General features: G+C 52.4%; 1 protein-coding gene across 9 annotated transcripts in view; it reads right to left on the bottom strand.

Moving 5' to 3' along the window:
* COL5A3 (collagen type V alpha 3 chain) overlaps positions 1-16306 on the bottom strand; it is a 40226-nt gene that overhangs the window by 17746 nt on the left and 6174 nt on the right. For all 9 annotated transcript variants that reach the window (XR_010942470.1, XR_010942471.1, XR_010942472.1 and 6 more), the window contains exons 6-37: positions 16132-16284; positions 14438-14551; positions 14184-14333; positions 12902-12949; positions 12788-12829; positions 12406-12468; positions 11882-11956; positions 11699-11782; positions 11502-11558; positions 11350-11403; positions 11147-11200; positions 10198-10251; positions 9832-9885; positions 9593-9646; positions 9187-9231; positions 9026-9079; positions 8799-8843; positions 8595-8648; positions 8407-8451; positions 7388-7441; positions 7241-7285; positions 7041-7094; positions 5177-5221; positions 5016-5069; positions 4779-4886; positions 4299-4352; positions 1968-2021; positions 1004-1048; positions 781-834; positions 613-657; positions 162-215; positions 15-68 (exon numbers count right to left, since the gene is read on the bottom strand). Coding sequence is in view for 6 of the 9 variants with exons in the window: in XM_067733840.1 (XP_067589941.1) it covers positions 15-68; positions 162-215; positions 613-657; positions 781-834; positions 1004-1048; positions 1968-2021; positions 4299-4352; positions 4779-4886; positions 5016-5069; positions 5177-5221; positions 7041-7094; positions 7241-7285; positions 7388-7441; positions 8407-8451; positions 8595-8648; positions 8799-8843; positions 9026-9079; positions 9187-9231; positions 9593-9646; positions 9832-9885; positions 10198-10251; positions 11147-11200; positions 11350-11403; positions 11502-11558; positions 11699-11782; positions 11882-11956; positions 12406-12468; positions 12788-12829; positions 12902-12949; positions 14184-14333; positions 14438-14551; positions 16132-16284 (2019 nt within the window). In the remaining 3 variants the exon portion in view is untranslated. The remainder of the gene's footprint in view (positions 1-14; positions 69-161; positions 216-612; positions 658-780; positions 835-1003; positions 1049-1967; positions 2022-4298; positions 4353-4778; positions 4887-5015; positions 5070-5176; positions 5222-7040; positions 7095-7240; positions 7286-7387; positions 7442-8406; positions 8452-8594; positions 8649-8798; positions 8844-9025; positions 9080-9186; positions 9232-9592; positions 9647-9831; positions 9886-10197; positions 10252-11146; positions 11201-11349; positions 11404-11501; positions 11559-11698; positions 11783-11881; positions 11957-12405; positions 12469-12787; positions 12830-12901; positions 12950-14183; positions 14334-14437; positions 14552-16131; positions 16285-16306) is intronic.

Raw genomic sequence — 16306 nt, 5'->3', positions numbered from 1 at the left:
AAAGGGTTTCTCACCAATTCTCCTCTAGGTCCAGGGTGCCCACGTTGCCCGTCTTTCCCTTGGGGGCCCTGAGGGACAAGGTGGGAGAGAGTTGAGGCACAAACAAGGAGTCCCCCCACTGCCTGGCTCCCCCTTCCCCCCAGCAGGGCGAGCTCACTTACAGGGGGACCCTTTGGTCCAGAGAACCCAGGAGGGCCTTGCAGACCTGGGAGGCCCTGAAATGGAAGCAGAAATCATTCACTCATCCCTCCTGCCTGCCCCTGAGTCCCACATAATGACAACAGCATGTTGGGTGCTTCCTGCAGGCCAGGCATGGGGTCAAGCATTCTATGCACAGGAAGTCATTTCATTCACCACTGCAGCCCTTTGGGATGGGGACTGTGGTTATTCCCATTTGATAGAGTTGGAAACTGAGGCACAGAGAGGTTAAGTGACTCACCCAAGGTCACACCGCAGGTGAATGGCAGAGCTAAGACTTGAACTCACAGCTCTCTGACTTCAGAGGCTGTGCTTTTTCTGCATTATAATGTCTCCCCACCTTCTGGGCTTGTCTCCTACCCAGAATCACACACACACACACACACACACACACTCACTCACTCACTCACTCACCTTTTCTCCAGGGAACCCAGGGGCTCCGTCCTGGCCCACATCACCCTAGGATGGAATGAATGAGACTCAGGCTGCAGAACGAACTCAACGAGGAGGTATTGGGTGGGACTTGGTGAGCCCGGGGCAGAGGGCCTGCTTGGGGGGCCTGACCTCCCACCCACCCCATACCTTGGGGCCTGGTTGCCCTGTGGCACCTGGTTGCCCCCTCTCTCCACGGGAGCCCTGAATAGAAAAGAAGCAAACATTGGAAGTGAGAGGGTAGACGAGCCTAGGAGATGAGGATGAGTCCTCTGGGTCCCCCCACCATGACTACCTGAAGTAACCCAAACCCTCTTCCCGCCCACTTCTCCTCTCGTAGCCCCTCCTTCCAGCCCTGCCCCCATTTTCTTACTGGTGGTCCCCGCTCTCCTTCCAGACCTGGCTGCCCAGCCTTCCCCTGGAATGTAAATTAGATGAGGGTGATGGTGCAAATACATGACACAAACACACAAATGCACCCAGTCAGAGACCTGGAAAGATGCCTGCCCCACATTCATTTGCAAGGCTTTCACTCACACGCACGCATCAGTACAGCTTACACATGCAACTACGCAAAGATCACAGGCACCCAATTATATTACGATTGCACCTACAGGTCCACACATACAAGCACATTTGCTCACACAGACACCTATTTATCACAGCTGCATGGTATGCACACATGACTGCGTGCCAACACAGCATGCAAGGGGGGACTGCAGCTTCGAGATGACACTCGGAGCCTGTCATGTAATATGTCCCTTGCACACGTGTCTATCCAGTGTAAACACGTATGTGCATGGATTCATGTGAGGACACGGTCCTGATAAACACAGCAGTATACAAACCCTCGTGTGCATATACACAATGTCCATTTACATAGCTACAGTGCACCTACAGCGAAACAACGCATGCACGTATACACAATCCCCCAGGTGTGCAGAAACACACACATATGTGTATTTCCCTATTCTTTCACACACTTCGACATACCCCCTCACACATGTATGCCCATAGTCACACAACGTACGTGCAGCTGGTGCCCTCGTTCACCCAGTCACAGGCCCTTAGGCTGCAGCACCCAGATCCCATCTAATCTGTACTGAAAGGCACACGGGAGGCACATGCGTACACAGACACGCAGGCACATTTGCTGTAATGCCAGGTGGGATCACCTACATGTGCCCTGCATTGCACATGGCAATATGTGTGCACACAAGTGCTTCCAGGCATAGACACAGCCACCTAGGGCCCCACGTGCTATCACGCACAGCCATACACTCTGTTCCTCTCATGCAAGCCCTTCCCTCTCTCCTGACCCCTGGATTGCACCTCACCCGCTTCCCTTTTTCTCCTAATGGTGCCAGGGGCCCGGGAAAGCCAGTAGATCCCTGAGTAAAGAGAATGAGAGAGAAGACATGGGTGTGAGGAGTGGGTGACGTTAGCCCCTCACCGCATTCAGCCACCCCATCTTTTCAGGCATTTCCAGGCCAGTGATTCCAGAAAGTCTTTGGCCCCTCCAGCCCCAGTGAGCAGCCCCTCCCTTGCTCACTCCATTCCAGCCACACTGGCCTCTTTAATGCTACTCAGGTACCAGTACATTCCTGCCTCAGGGCCATTGCACTGGCTGCCTTTGCCTAAAATGCTCTTCTCTCAGATCCCCACAAAGCCAGCTACTCCTCATCATTTAAATCTCATTCAGACATCACCTCCTTAGAGAAGCTTTCCGCCATCATCCTGACCACCACATCCTCAAGTCATGCTCTGTTTATCACGTCCTATTTTGTTTCCCCTATAATATTTGTATTGAAATGACCCTGCTCATCTGTTTACTTATTCAATGACTAGGACATAATGCTCTGGTCTTATTCCCTACTGCCTGGCACATGGTGGTGTCTTACTCAATACTTGCTAATTAACTGCCTCCAGTACTTGCTTTCCTGCCCATCGTCGCTTGACCTGGGGGAAAACATCATATGCTCTGATATCCCCTCTCACCCCTCACTGTGTTTTGAATCCGAGATCCATCACTAAATTAGCTGTGTGGCCCTGGACAAATGGATTGACCCCTCTGAGCATCAGTCTCCTTTGTAGCCTGGGGATACCAACAATACCTCCTTCACAAGGTTTTCGTTAGGATTAAATGGGATATATATAGAAAGTGGGGTTTTTTTTTTTTAAAGGTACTTGGCACATAGTATGTGCTCAAGAAATATTAGCTGTCTTTGTTATTCATGCTGACTATTAGTAAGTGCTATGGACTGAATGTTTGTGTCCTCCCAAAATTCATATGCTGAAGCCTCAGTCCCTAGTGTGATAATATTTGGAGGTTGGGCCTTTGGGAAGTAAGTAGGTCATGAGGGTGGGGCCCTCGTGAATGGGATTAGTGTCTTTATAAGAAGAAGAGGAGACTAGATCTCTCTCTCTCTCTCTTTCTCCCTCTCTCTCTCTCTCTCTCTCTCTCCCCCCTTCTCCCTCTCCCCTATGTGAGGACAAAGACAGAAAATGTTCATCTACAAACCAGGAGAAAAGCCCTCACCAGAATCCAACCATGCTGGCACTCTGATCTCAGACTTCTGGCCTCCAGAACAAATTTCTGTGTTTAAATCACCCAGTCTAAGGTATTTTTACTCTAGCAACCCAAGCTGAATAAGACACTGACCTCAACCAGGCCGACATATCAGGCCTCCTGTAAAGTATTCATTGCTTGTTGCCCAAGACACACTGATCAGTCTTGGCCATGAGGCTTTGTTCTAACTCCCATGAATTTCTGTTCCAACAGGCTGAGTTCTGCTCTTAGTTTTGATACCTTGAGTTAATCCCAAACCTATTTATATCAGTTGCCCTTGCTATTGGGGTCATGTGACTTAATGAAACCTTACAAAAACTGATGAAATGTAGAAAGGGAAAAGAAAGATATCTGTAAAATCTAGGTTAAATGGAAAAGACTCAATGTAAAGGGAAGTCACTAAAAAAAAAAAAACACTGTCAAATTAGGCATGGGCAAGATAACTGCTAGATCGAGATACTAAAAGTGTGGAACTCAAGAAGGATTCTGTACTCAGATTTCTTCCCAAGTGTCTTTGCGTTTCTGCTCCACTTTATGTAACAAAAAACTATAAATCATCAGTGATGTAATATGGGTGTGGTTTAGGCAGAAAGACATGTCTTACCAATAGCCTCATTCATCAAAACATTGGCAGCCAAATGTACAGTTTTACATAAGTACGTTCTAAGTTATAATTAATTCAAGATATGTAAACTATGTATTTTTTATGATTCTCCTCCTTACTGACTTGTTTGAACCAACCTCAATCATACCAAATAAGAAGGATCCTACAGTTTTATTATCGCCAAAATCATCAATTTTATCATCATCAAATTGATGAGGTAGATACTACTGGTATCTCCCTTTCGTAACTGAGAAAATGGGTTCAATAGACTTGTTCAAGATCATTTAGCAGGTAAGGTGTGACTTACTCAAGGTCACTTAGCAGATAAGGCTGGGTGTTTGAGCCTAAGTTTGTCTGATGCCAAAGCCCACATCTTACACTTTCAATGCTCCATGGGGTGGACAGCTCACACCCTCAGACCACAGCCCGGACCCCCAGATGTTAATCAGTCTCTGAACCCTGCCCTTGCCCACCACCCTCCTGGTAGCTTCTGACCTTAGGGCCTGGACGTCCTGGGTAACCTGGGAGACCCGGCACCCCAAGCTTGCCCTGCAGAGAGATTATGGGACAAAGGTCAGAGACTGCAACTTGGAGGTAAGTGGGGGAGGGGCAGGAAGGCTGGGGCATGGTTGCAGGGGTAGGGGTGGGGGATTCAGGGAAACATGGGTTCAAGTCCTGGCCCCTGCCTGCTAGGGGTATGTCCTTGGGCAACTCATTCAACCATTCCAAATCTCAGTTTCCTTGTCTGTAAAATGGGGGTAAAAAAGTCTGTTGCCTGTGGTGGTTATGGGGATAAAAATAAGATAAAGTGCATGGAATTGCTCTGTAATGCTGAGCTGGGGAATTGAAGGAGCTGAGAGCCTCCTGAAGTTGGAGATAAAAGAGCAGAGGGCAGAAGGCAAAGGGCCAGGGAACACCTTGCCTGCAGGCTAGAAGCTGGGGTATAGACTGGAGGGGGTGACCAGGTCCACTCACCTTCTCCCCAGCTGAGCCTGGGGGCCCCTCCTCACCAGCAAGCCCCACCTGCCCCTTCAGCCCTTCAGGACCATCCTCTCCCCGAGGACCTGGGGGTCCGGGTTGCCCCTGGAATAGAAAAGGAGAAGTCCTGACATCAGTCCCTTTGTCATTCCTGTCTTTGCCCCAGTTCACCCCCTCCCTCTCTTTCCCAAGTCCCCCAGATCCACCAGACCCCTCCTCTGGAGGTCATCTTACCCAATCGCCTTTAAGCCCTACATCACCCTTGAAGCCTGGGAAGCCATCCTCTCCCTGGGTGGAAGACAGTACAGAGATCAGATGTCAGGGCTTCAGGGAAGGGACACAGCCAGAGCCCCTTTATTAGGGTTCCACCCTCAAGGAATCCCCTCCCTTCTCACCTTCTCTCCTTTCTCCCCCTGGAGGCCCCGGTTGCCAGAGGTACCCTGAAAAATATAAAAGCTCTCAGGTCCCCCACTCCCCCCACTTAAGAAGGGCCCCAGACTCGGGCCCCGGACTCAGTCCCTTGCCCTGAAACAGCCAGGAGAGTCCCAAGCGGATGTCAGACTGGAGGAAGGGGGGTGAGGGTCAGCCCCAGAGGAAATTATCTTTCCCCAAAGTCTGCTAGTATGGTGTGCAAGAGGCTGCCTCTCCCCCCACCCCTTCCCACTGGCAGCCTCCCAAGGTCATCTGTGTGGGGGAGTGCAGGGAAGGCCAAATTTCCAAGTAATTGATTCCCATCTCCCGGGGACACTGTGTCCACGGTTCCTTCTGGCAGGAGAAAGAGGATGAACATTCCAGGCCCCGGCTGCATTCTAAAGGCAAAGGAATGTTTCCCATTGTGCTGGCTACAATGCAACTCTGTGCCTGGCAACAAGGGGAGTCTGTGCTTGGCTACAGCAAGACTGCTCAGTGCAAGCCCAGATGCTGCTCCAGCCAAATTCTGGACTTGGGCCACAAGAAAAGCTGCACTTGGCTACAGTGTAACTGAGCTCAGCCACTAAAATGAAATTGTACTTGGATACAATACAACTGTGTTTTCACAATAGCATGACTGTTTCCAGCCACAGGGAGACACGATATTAACCGAACTCAGTGACTACAACAAAATTATACTTGGATACAATATAACTATGTGGTTTTGTTTTTGTTTTTTTGCGGTACGCGGGCCTCTCACTGTTGTGGCCTCTCCCATTGCGGAGCACAGGCTCCGGACGCGCAGGCTCAGGGGCCATGGCTCACGGGCCCAGCCACTCCGCGGCATGTGGGATCCTCCCGGACCGGGGCGCGAACCCGTGTCCCCTGCATCGGCAGGCGGACTCTCAACCACTGCGCCACCAGGGAAGCCCTAACCGTGCGTTTTGACAATAGCATGACTGTCTCTAGGCACAGGGCAATTCATTGGCCACAGTGTAACTGAGCTTGGCTACAATTGTTCTCTGGCCACGGCTACCATGTAACTAGACTCAGCAACAACATAGCCTTCAACTATATATAGAAAACCATGCCTGGCTACAATGGAACTCTGAGTTTGGACACAGGATTTTGTGGCCAGTTACAATAGAACCACCTCCTTGGTTATAGTGTAACTAAGCTTGTCTATAATGCAAAAATAGGAGGAGCCAGCTCTTGGCTACCATCAAACTCTGTTTTTAGACTACAGGTAATGGATACCTGTACTTGGCTACAATGTAACTGGACTCAGCTACCATATAGATGTGAATTCCAATGTCCCTGCGCTGGGTCAACAGTGAATCTCTATTCAGTTCAGCTCTCAGCTCGTCTTAGCATTCCTGGGCTTGCACATGGTATGGCTCTGGCCTTGAGCTTTCAAACAACCCTCTGCTTGATCACAGTGTGCTGACCTGGACCTGGACGTGATGTGTGTGCTTCCAGTGAAATGGGTTCAGCCTCTAACGGGTATAACTGTTCTCGACTACGAGGTGACAACCATGCTGTACCGTTACCCTTTGGCTTTTCAGCTCCAAAGTAGCTATATCTTGTCACTTCTACCACACCTTGCCTGGGAGACTGATTCCTCTCATCACACACACACAGAAGTTTCTGATAGAGCTGGCTTCCAGAGGTCCATGCTGATGGATCAGCCCTATCTGCAGGGAATTCCCTGGCAGTCCAGTGGTCAGGGCTCCGCACTTTCACTGCCGAGGGCCTGGGTTTGATGCCTGGTCGGGGAACTAAGGTCCCACAAGTCGTGCAGCACGGCCAAAAAAAAACCTCTATCTGCAGGTCCCAAGTATCACTTACCTTCACACCCCGAGGTCCAGGATAGCCCGGAGGGCCTGCCGACCCTGCTGGACCCTGAGATGGACATAAGATGAGTGCCATCCTGTTCTCCCCCCTCCATGTTCCCAGTGCCCTCATCTCTCTTCTCATTAATAGCCCCTGACTCCTGGCCCTGCCTGCCAACCCTCATCCCCAAATCAGCCCGTCTCCAGGTCACTTACCTGGGCCCCTTTCTCTCCTGTTGGGCCCTCATGACCTGGGTGACCCTAGGAGATAAACATTCTAAGTTGTCCGAGACCTGATATGCCATCCAAATTCCCAAGCCTCCCCACTTCTCCTTCCTCCTTCTCCCAGAATCTAGTTCTCACCACAGGGCCATCAGATCCTGGGAGGCCTGGAATTCCTGGGTTCCCAGGGGGACCCTGAAAGAAGATGAACAGTAGGGGGAGACAGAGGGTCTCAGAGCCTGGCCATTCCACCAGGAACGTCCCTACTCAGACATACAGCTACCTCAAGGTTAGAGAAAAAGCAGATCCTACTGGCCAGGAAACCTATCCTCAGCTCTTCCAAACTTGCTGTGTGACCCTGGACAAGCTCTCTCCCCTCTCTGTGCCTCAGAAATCCTCTGCTTCTGGGAGGGCTGAGACAAGGGATGTAAAAACAGTGTGAGAGACATGCTGGGGTGGGGGGCTCCCCAGCCACATCTCTTCCTTTAGAAGCACCTCCAACCCACAGCTCCATCTGAAGAGGTGTGGGTGTGGGCCTAGGCAGGCCTGAGGTGACCCCCTACGTCCTGCAAACCATTGACAAGTCCAGAGGCGGGCACTTGGCCCAGATAAGCCAATCAGATTCTCTCCTGAAATTTTGAGGTAAGGGATATCTTGCCTCATAGAAACTATGACCAGATGGATTTGGATAAAGAAACTGTAAGGTCATAAGGAACTGGGGACTGAAACAGTGACAGAGCAGCACAAGGGTGTGTAGAAACAGAAGTTGGGGTAAGAACAGACTAAGATGGAAATAGAAAGAAGCCTGTTTTTCATGGGAGATGGAAACAGATGTGCAGAGGAAGAAAGATGACACCACAAGACCCGAGACAAATGGATTTCCTGGCCCGTGAGCCTTGGTAATATTTTCTATGATTGGCTCCTGAGGGTTCTCCTCTCTCCTGACAATATCCCCGTCTGATCTAGCCTTGGTGCAGTTCTGTTTCTGGCCATCAACCCCTCCCCAGCAATGACATTTGGTAACTCTGAGCTTATTTAGGGAATGTTGCATTATCCAGGGCTTACAAAAGGGGCCCTGGTGGGAAGATTTTCCTGCAGGCAGAGTTGAAGAGAAAAGATGTTGGGGGAGGAGAGGGAAGGGAGGGAGAGTTGTCACTCACCTTCTCCCCAGGAGTGCCAATGGGTCCCTGGGGGCCGGGGATTCCCTGGAAATATTTTTTAAAAAGGGGAGAAGGAAAGCATGAGAAAGCGGCAGCAAGTACAGAGGCTGGGGAAGCCAGGAGCGGTCTATGACCTCCGCTGAGCGCCACGACACCCCGCCCCCTCTGTCAGGAAAGATAGCTCAAACCTGGGACCCGGGATTTCCCTGCTGTCCTGGGGGGCCTGGTTCTCCTGGAGGACCCTGGGGAGAAAGTGAGGGTTCTGTGAAGCTGGAAGGGATTATGGTGTTGAGGTGTCAGGGGAGTTGAAACGGGGGATCATGGGAGTGGACAAGGATATGGGTGGTCCTAGGGTCAGAGTGTCAGAACGCATCAGGGATCAGGACACATACCACATTTCCTTTGGCACCTGGAGCACCGTCACTTCCAACTACACCCTGGGGGAGGAGAGGGTGTGAGACCAGGGCAGACCCAGGCACAGGAGCCTGCGTCTGAGACACTGAGAGGCACAGGTGAAAAGGTGAGTGGACAGAGAATCCAGGCAACAGAAATGGACATGCAGAGGAGATAAAGGTGAGAAAAAGACAAACAGGATGTAGAGAGACAGCGACATTCTCACCGGGCGTCCCAAGGGGCCAGGGGAGCCTCTAGGGCCAATCAGTCCTCGGGGGCCCTGCAAGGAGGTAGGAAAGTTATTCCAGCATCACTGCTCTGAGGTCCTATGAGTGCTGACTCCCTCCCCTGTGCCAGGCAAGGGGCCCAGGGGTCCCTGATACTCACCGGCTCCCCAGCCTGGCCGGTGGGCCCAGGAGGTCCCTCTGCTCCCTGTGGGAAAGCATATGACTTGGGGAGGGGGGAGGTATAACCCTCAGAGAATCACCTTCTCTCATATCGGCAGCCCCTTCCAGGGAATCTCAGAGTCAGAGTGTGTGGCAGGATCCAGCCAACTGCGTATACGTGATTTGATTCAGGCCCCTGACCCCGATCCTGGACCTGCAATCCTGGGTTTAACCCCTTAACTCTAGTCCTAACCCCACAACTCTCAGCCTGTCTCTTTGAGCCCCACCGGGGTCTCCTGACTCTCCAGTGCAGACCTTCACCCCTCCCCCAGGTTCCTGAATGCTCTACTCCTCCTGTCCTGGCTTTCTAGCTTCCAAACCACCCCCTAACTCTCTTCCAAACTTACCTTCTCACCATCCTCTCCTGGGGGGCCAGGTTGCCCCACATGACCAAAGTCACCCTGGAGTGGGGAACACAGAGGGCAGTTCAGAGTCAACAAGTGGAGACCAGCCCCCAGGAAAGGAGATGGGGTATTAGGGGTGAGGACTCAGACCCAGGAACGGAGGCTCTGATATTGGGGGTGGGGAGGGTGTTATGAACATTGGGAGGGGGCTTGCATATGCGGAAGGGGTCTCACACACTCACCCTCTGGCCCTTCTCTCCAGGCAGCCCTGGCAAGCCGTCAAAGCCCTGATCACCCTGCACAAAGAAACATCAGCTGAGGGACTTCCCTGGGGGGTCCAGTGGGAAAGACTCCGTGCTCCCAATGCAGGGGGGCCCGGGTTCGATCCCTGGTCGGGGAACTAGATCCCACATGCGTGCCGCAACTAAGAGTTTGCATGCCACAGCTAAGACCTGGCACAGCCAAAATAAATAAAGAAATAATAAATATTTTAAAATAAATTAATTAAAATAAATTAGAAGAAAAAAGAAAGAAAGAAACGCCAGCTGAGCTTTGAATCCTCTATCCTGACAGTCCCTCCAAGTCCCAGGCCTGGCCCCATCACCTACCTTAGGTCCTGTGTCCCCTGGGAGGCCTCGAGCCCCATCTGCTCCAGGGCGGCCCTATGGGGGAGATGACATCATCAAGATATCTACTACCATGTATCGAGCACCTTCTTCATGCAGTGTCTTATGCTGGGGGCTTCTACATGTACCAATTTAACCTCTTAAATATATCTCAAACCCATCCATTATTCTTTAGCCCTAGTGCCCTTTCTCTAGTTCAAGTTATCATCATCACAAAAATTAAGAACACTCATGTTCAGTCTCCATTAATTTCCCTGCTGTATGTTCCTCATGGTGCTTTAAGACTATCTGGAGGGCTTCCCTGGTGGCGCAGTGGTGAAGAATCCACCTGCCAATGCAGGGGACACGGGTTCGGTGCCTGGTCTGGGAAGATCCCACCTGCCGCAGAGCAACTAAGCCCATGTGCCACAACTACCGAGCCCGTGTGCTGCAGCTACTGAAGCCCACACACCTAGAACCTGTGCTCCACAACAGGAGAAGCCACTACAATGAGAAGGCCGCACACCGCAACAAAGAGTAGCCCCTGCTCACCGCATGCTAGAGAAAAGCATGCATGCAGCAACAAAAACACAACACGGCCAAAAAATAAATTAAAAAAAAACCTATCTGGAATTATCCTGTTCATCATTTCCCCCAATGTGCCAGTCTTTTCTTTTGCATGTGCTGTTCTTTCTACTTGGAATGCCCTTCCTCTCCTTTTCCCCTGGTTGTACCTCAGATCTCAGTTCAAGCATCATTCCTCTGCAAGTCCTCCCAGACTCGGGGACTTGGCCAGATTCCTTTGTCACACCCTCAGTGTACTGTCATTCCCTGTCCTCAGTGCTCTTATCCCCCCAATGACACCAGCAGACCCTGGGAGCACAGAGCTGAGGCTCCTGTTGGGTGTTGGGAGATGGATAAGGGATGACCTGAGGACCTAGGAGTCACTCACCATCTTTCCCTGTCTGCCAGGGGGTCCACGAGGTCCCTGAAGTCCTCGGGGGCCCTAGAAGAGAAAGGAAAGGAGAAGAAAAATGTCAGTAATTGCAAGGGTAACCCCAGCTGCTTTGCCATTTTCCCCAGCTAGCACTTTATCCTGTAGCCCTGTGAGAAGACCCTTCCCATCAACCCTGTCCCCACCCCCACAAATCTCACCTGTGGCCCCATTTCTCCCATCTCTCCTTTTAGACCTGGATACCCAGGGAGACCCTTGGAGGAAGAAAGATAAGGTAATGCATTTAGAGGGAGTTTGAGTTAGAGTCATCTCCACTTATGTACTCCCCACTCCACACAGCCTCCTTACTCACCACGGGGCCTGGGCGCCCGGTGAGCCCCACCAGGCCAGGGGGGCCTTTCATAGAGAGCTGAAGAGACAGGGGAACAAAGCCATCATCAGAAGTTAAATATACACCTGTCTCCTGACTCTTCACCATCTCCCATCTCTGTCATTCTCTCAGTTTCCTCCCATCACCCCCTGACAGTCTCCCAGTTGTCCTCCACTCACCTGAGCCTGTTGCAGGACTGCCTGAGCCTGGGCCTGCTGGAAGGAGACTGGGGGTCCTTTGAGGGAGCCTCTTGCAAACTGGAACTAGGGGGCAACTGGTAGTGAGGGAAGCCTCCAGGAAAGGCCCTCCTCCTTGGTCAGGATTCTACTCCCCAAGGCTGTGCCACCCTCTCTCCCTCTTACCGGTATCATGATCACAGTGCCTGGTAGACCCCGGATCCCATCAACGCCAGGGATTCCTGGGAGGCCAGCGGGGCCCTGAGAGAGGGACAGAGACAGAGGGGGATGGAGGTAGAGAGATGGAGAGAGGCAAGGAGGGAGAGACAGAGAAAGATGGAGGCAGGGAGAGAGAGAGAGAGAAGAGACAGACGGTGAGAGAAAGAGAAATGGAGGGAAGGAGAAAGAGTCATAAAAAGTGGAAGAGACAAAAACAGAAAGAGACAGACAGACAGACAAAAGAGAGAAGAGGAAACGGGCACAGAGACATAGGGAGAAAGACAGAGATGAAAGACACTCAGGGATGGAGACAGAAGGAGAAAGGCAGGGGAGAGCGCCCCCTCCCAGAGACAGAAGAGGAGACAGAATGATAATTTCCAGACGGGGAGGAGGAGGAAGCGGAAGGGTCAGAGCCAGCTCCAGTCGCAGCCATGCTGCCAACTTGAAACCTCACTCTCCCAGGAGTTCACACCGCACAGGAAGTCTCTTACCGGTAGACCAGGGTCCCCAGGGAATCCTGGCGGGCCAGGAGGACCTGAGGGGCCAACCACCCCCTGTTGGGGACAGAGGAACAGAGGTCATGACAAATGCAAAGTCTGAGCCAGGCTGACTTCCAAACCACCACGGACACTGACCCCATACTGACCTTCCTACCCCATCACCGAGCCACCCCCGGCCCCTCAATACTATACTGACACATATAAACCCCCAACTTTACATCTCAACCCCTATTTTTACTCATCTTTTGAGCCTCAAATATCCAATCGTCTTCAAATGATCTGGCAACATTACACCCTAACTCCCCAGCCCAGAGGATCAAATACCCCCACTGGAAGGAAAAGACAAGAAGAGGGGAATGCAGCCATGACTCACTTGGGGTCCTGGGCCTCCTGGAAGTCCTTCAAACTGCTGTCCCTGGGGGAGAAATAAGTGTGACCCCCATGCTAGCACAGACCCCGCCACGTCCTCCAGCCCCAGGCCCCTCACCTGTTCAATCACGGCTGGTTCTCCTTTTTCTCCCTTCTCCCCAGCGCCCTGGGGCAGGGGATGGAAAGAGAAGAGGTGTGAGCCCTGGAACTCAGACATAGAACTCTCAGCTAACTTACCTCCCACTCATCTCTCTCACACACACACACACACACACACACACACAGGCACGCATGCGTGCACAGCGTCCCCCCTCTGAGCTGTCTCTGCTGTCCTTTCTTCAACCAGTATGTTTTGAGCAGCTCATCCTCCAGTTTCAAGCTGGCCACGCTGCAGCAGGGTCAGGAACATGAACCCTGGGGCATACAGTGGAGTCCTCAACCTGGAGCTGCCTCTCAAAAGCTGAGTGATGTTGGGCCACTTATTCAACTCCTATGGCCTCACCTGCATAGCGTGTGGGTGAACGCCGACTGTATACATCCCACGGGAAGATAAAGAAGCTAAAACAATGCTTAGCACATAACAGGCACTCGGAGTAAGATGGTTAGGATTATTCACCTTCTCCCCTGTCCAACACCAAAGCTAGAACCTAGACACCTTCTCTGTCTGCCTTAAGCTCCTAGGCAATCTCATCTCCTGGCTGAAGATAGCATCTCTCCGCTGATGAGTCCCAAGTCTTTATCTCCAGGCTAGACCATCTTCCTTGAACTCCAGAATTTTCTAACCCATCACTTGCATTGACAATCAGACAAGGGTTGCCCGTTGAGCACAACCAAAATGAGATCCTTGACACTTTCCACCTGCTCCTCCGTCAGGCTTCCCCATCCTACTCAGTGGCGCCACTGTGCGTCTACCCGGTCATCTTTGAATTGTTCTCCACATACAGCAGCAAGAGCAAAACGGGGCACGTCCCCAATCTGTCCAACTTTTCTCTATCCCCACCACCACCGCTACAGCCACCACCCTCATCCAGGTCACCACTCTGTTTTGCATAGACTACTGGTTTCCCTGCTGCCCCTCTGGCTCCCCCTACAGTCCATCTGCTGTTCGGCAGTTAGAGAGAGCTTTGAAAACTCCCAAGTCAGATCGTATTCCATCTCAAGTGGCTTCTCACCATGCTTAGGCTAAAAACCAGATGAATCACCCTACCCACAGAGCCATTCATTAGCACAATGCCTGTCACATTAGCGTAGTGTCTGTAGATAAATATTTGTCAACTGCGCCGGGGTGGTGGGAAGGCATTCTAGGCAAGATAAAAAGAAAGCAAGAAAGAGAAGGCAGCTATGTGTGGCTCCAGGTAGGAGTCCCTCCCCCTGCACCTAACCCAGCCACCCAGACGCACAGGAAAGATCTGCAACTCAGTCCTCCATGACTGTTCTGCTGCCCGGAAGTGGGGGCCCATGGTGGGACCACCTTCTTCTTCTTCTTCTTCTCTGGCTAACTCAGTCTCCACGTTCTCCAGTTCAGTTCCACTGTCGGGGTCCAAGCTCTCCTGAGGACATTGGGACAGACCAAAGTTTACCCCTGGCCTCTTCATTGTCTGCCACCACCACTGTCCCAGGACCTTCCCTTCCAGCCTCGTCCACTTCCCACAACCTCTAGGACGGTGACGTTGCTGCCAATGGCCACAGTCGTGGTGATGACCAAAGGCGTGGGAGTTGGAGGCAGAGTTGGAGCTGGTGTCTCTGTCTTGGGGATGTCAGCGGAGGTCTGGAGGAAGGACAGAGAAGGTACCAGGTCTGGGGTCAGGACAATCAAGACAAAAGGGAGACAAAGGAGGAGACAGACTCTCTCTCCCAGAGCACCCAGTCTAGGGAGGGGGACAGAGGAGGATTCCCAAAAAAAACCATCACAGGGGTATGGGGCAGGGGGCTGGCCAGTGCAGGCGAAGGTGTGCTGGCTGGACAAGGACAGCCAGCAGGGAGAGCCCTTGTGTGTGGAGGAGGGGCAGGGCTGGCAGGTCTGGAAGGCCTGGAAGGCAGAGTGGGGCTGGCTCCAAAGCCCAGGGGTCAGGGTCAATGTCCACCCCTCAGGGCCAGACTCCCGGAAGCCTATCCCATACGTCCTCTCTCAAGGCAGATCTCAGCAGTCTGTCAGCCAGCCAGGCCACAGTCAGAGAAGGAGTGGGAGGTCCTCCTGGCCTGGACAGCTGCAGAGGAACTGGGTTAAGGGCGCACAGCAGGTGATGGGGGCCCAGGTGAAGGCTAAGGAAGGGGCTGAGAAAGGGTAGGCTACTCCTGGTGTCTCTGTTCTAGGCTGAAGTGATAACCCTTTTTCTCCCCACTGATGCGGCGAGCAGATGTAGTGCAACCAGGGACCCTCCAACCAAGGACCCTGACCAGTGGCCCACACCAGGGACACCTACCCAGTGACCCCCAACTAATGGCCCCCAATTATTCCTACAGCCAGTGACCCATTAATGACCCCCAATTAATGACCCGTGACAAGTGATCCCCACTAAGGGACCTAACCAATGACCCATACACACCTACGAATAACCCAAATCATTGGCCTCCCACCAGTTATTCCTATAACCAGTGACCCATCAATGACTTCCCAACTAATTACCCATCAGGGACTCCCAAACTAACCATCTCATCCATGACTCCCTGAAAGGCACTCCCCCAGCTAGTGACCCCAGCTGGTGATTCCACTAGTGCCTTCTAATCAGTGGTCCCCCACTGGGGACTTGCCCAGCTAGTGATCCTTGGCAGTGAGCCCCACACCATTAACCCTAAACTACAGACTCCAATAACACCAACAGCGGCCTCCATCAGTGACCTCTAACAGTGACCTCCAGCTAGGGGACCCCTGAACATCAACCTCAGTCAGTATCTCTCTACAATGATTCCCCCCAACAAGCAACCTCCATCAGTGTCCCCCCCAGCTAGCGACCCCCAATGAATACCCCTCCCCCATGACCCCAACCAGTCAACCCCAAACAATGACACACTAACTAACGAACCCATCGTTCACCCCAGCTAGTGGCTCCCCTTAAACAGTAGCCCTCATCAAGAGCCCCCTCATCATAAGGTACCCGACGGGGTGCGCTCCCTCTCTCTAGTCCCCCCGCAGAACTGGAAGTTGGGAGGGAGATATGAAAGAGCACCTAAGACAGGACCAGACCCCCCCCCCCCACCGACAAGTGATCGGTCAGCTGAGAGAAGTCAAAGGTCAGTTACTGGAGACAAGAGGCAGAGACCTTGCATGAGGCACAAGGGATGGGTGGGGATCAGAGGCCAGAAGCAGGGCGGTCAAAGAACAGAGGGGAGATACCGCAGACCCCTTACCTGGTTCTCCAGGGAGACGGGAGGTGGGCTCAGGGCCAAAACTTCCTTGTTCTTCTTCTTCCTGCCCTTCCCCTTACGACCTCGCCCTTTTTTCTTCCCTTTTCCCTTCCCCTTCCGCCGACGGGGAGGGGTTTCTGGTTCCCGCTGGGGTACCTGGAAAGAGGACTCCAGTCGG

Source organism: Pseudorca crassidens, chromosome 3 (assembly GCF_039906515.1).
Source record: "Pseudorca crassidens isolate mPseCra1 chromosome 3, mPseCra1.hap1, whole genome shotgun sequence".
In the NCBI taxonomy this organism is placed as follows: domain Eukaryota; kingdom Metazoa; phylum Chordata; class Mammalia; order Artiodactyla; family Delphinidae; genus Pseudorca; species Pseudorca crassidens.
The sequence above is the reverse complement of the archived record's forward strand: the minus strand, read 5'-3'. Positions and strand labels throughout refer to the sequence as shown.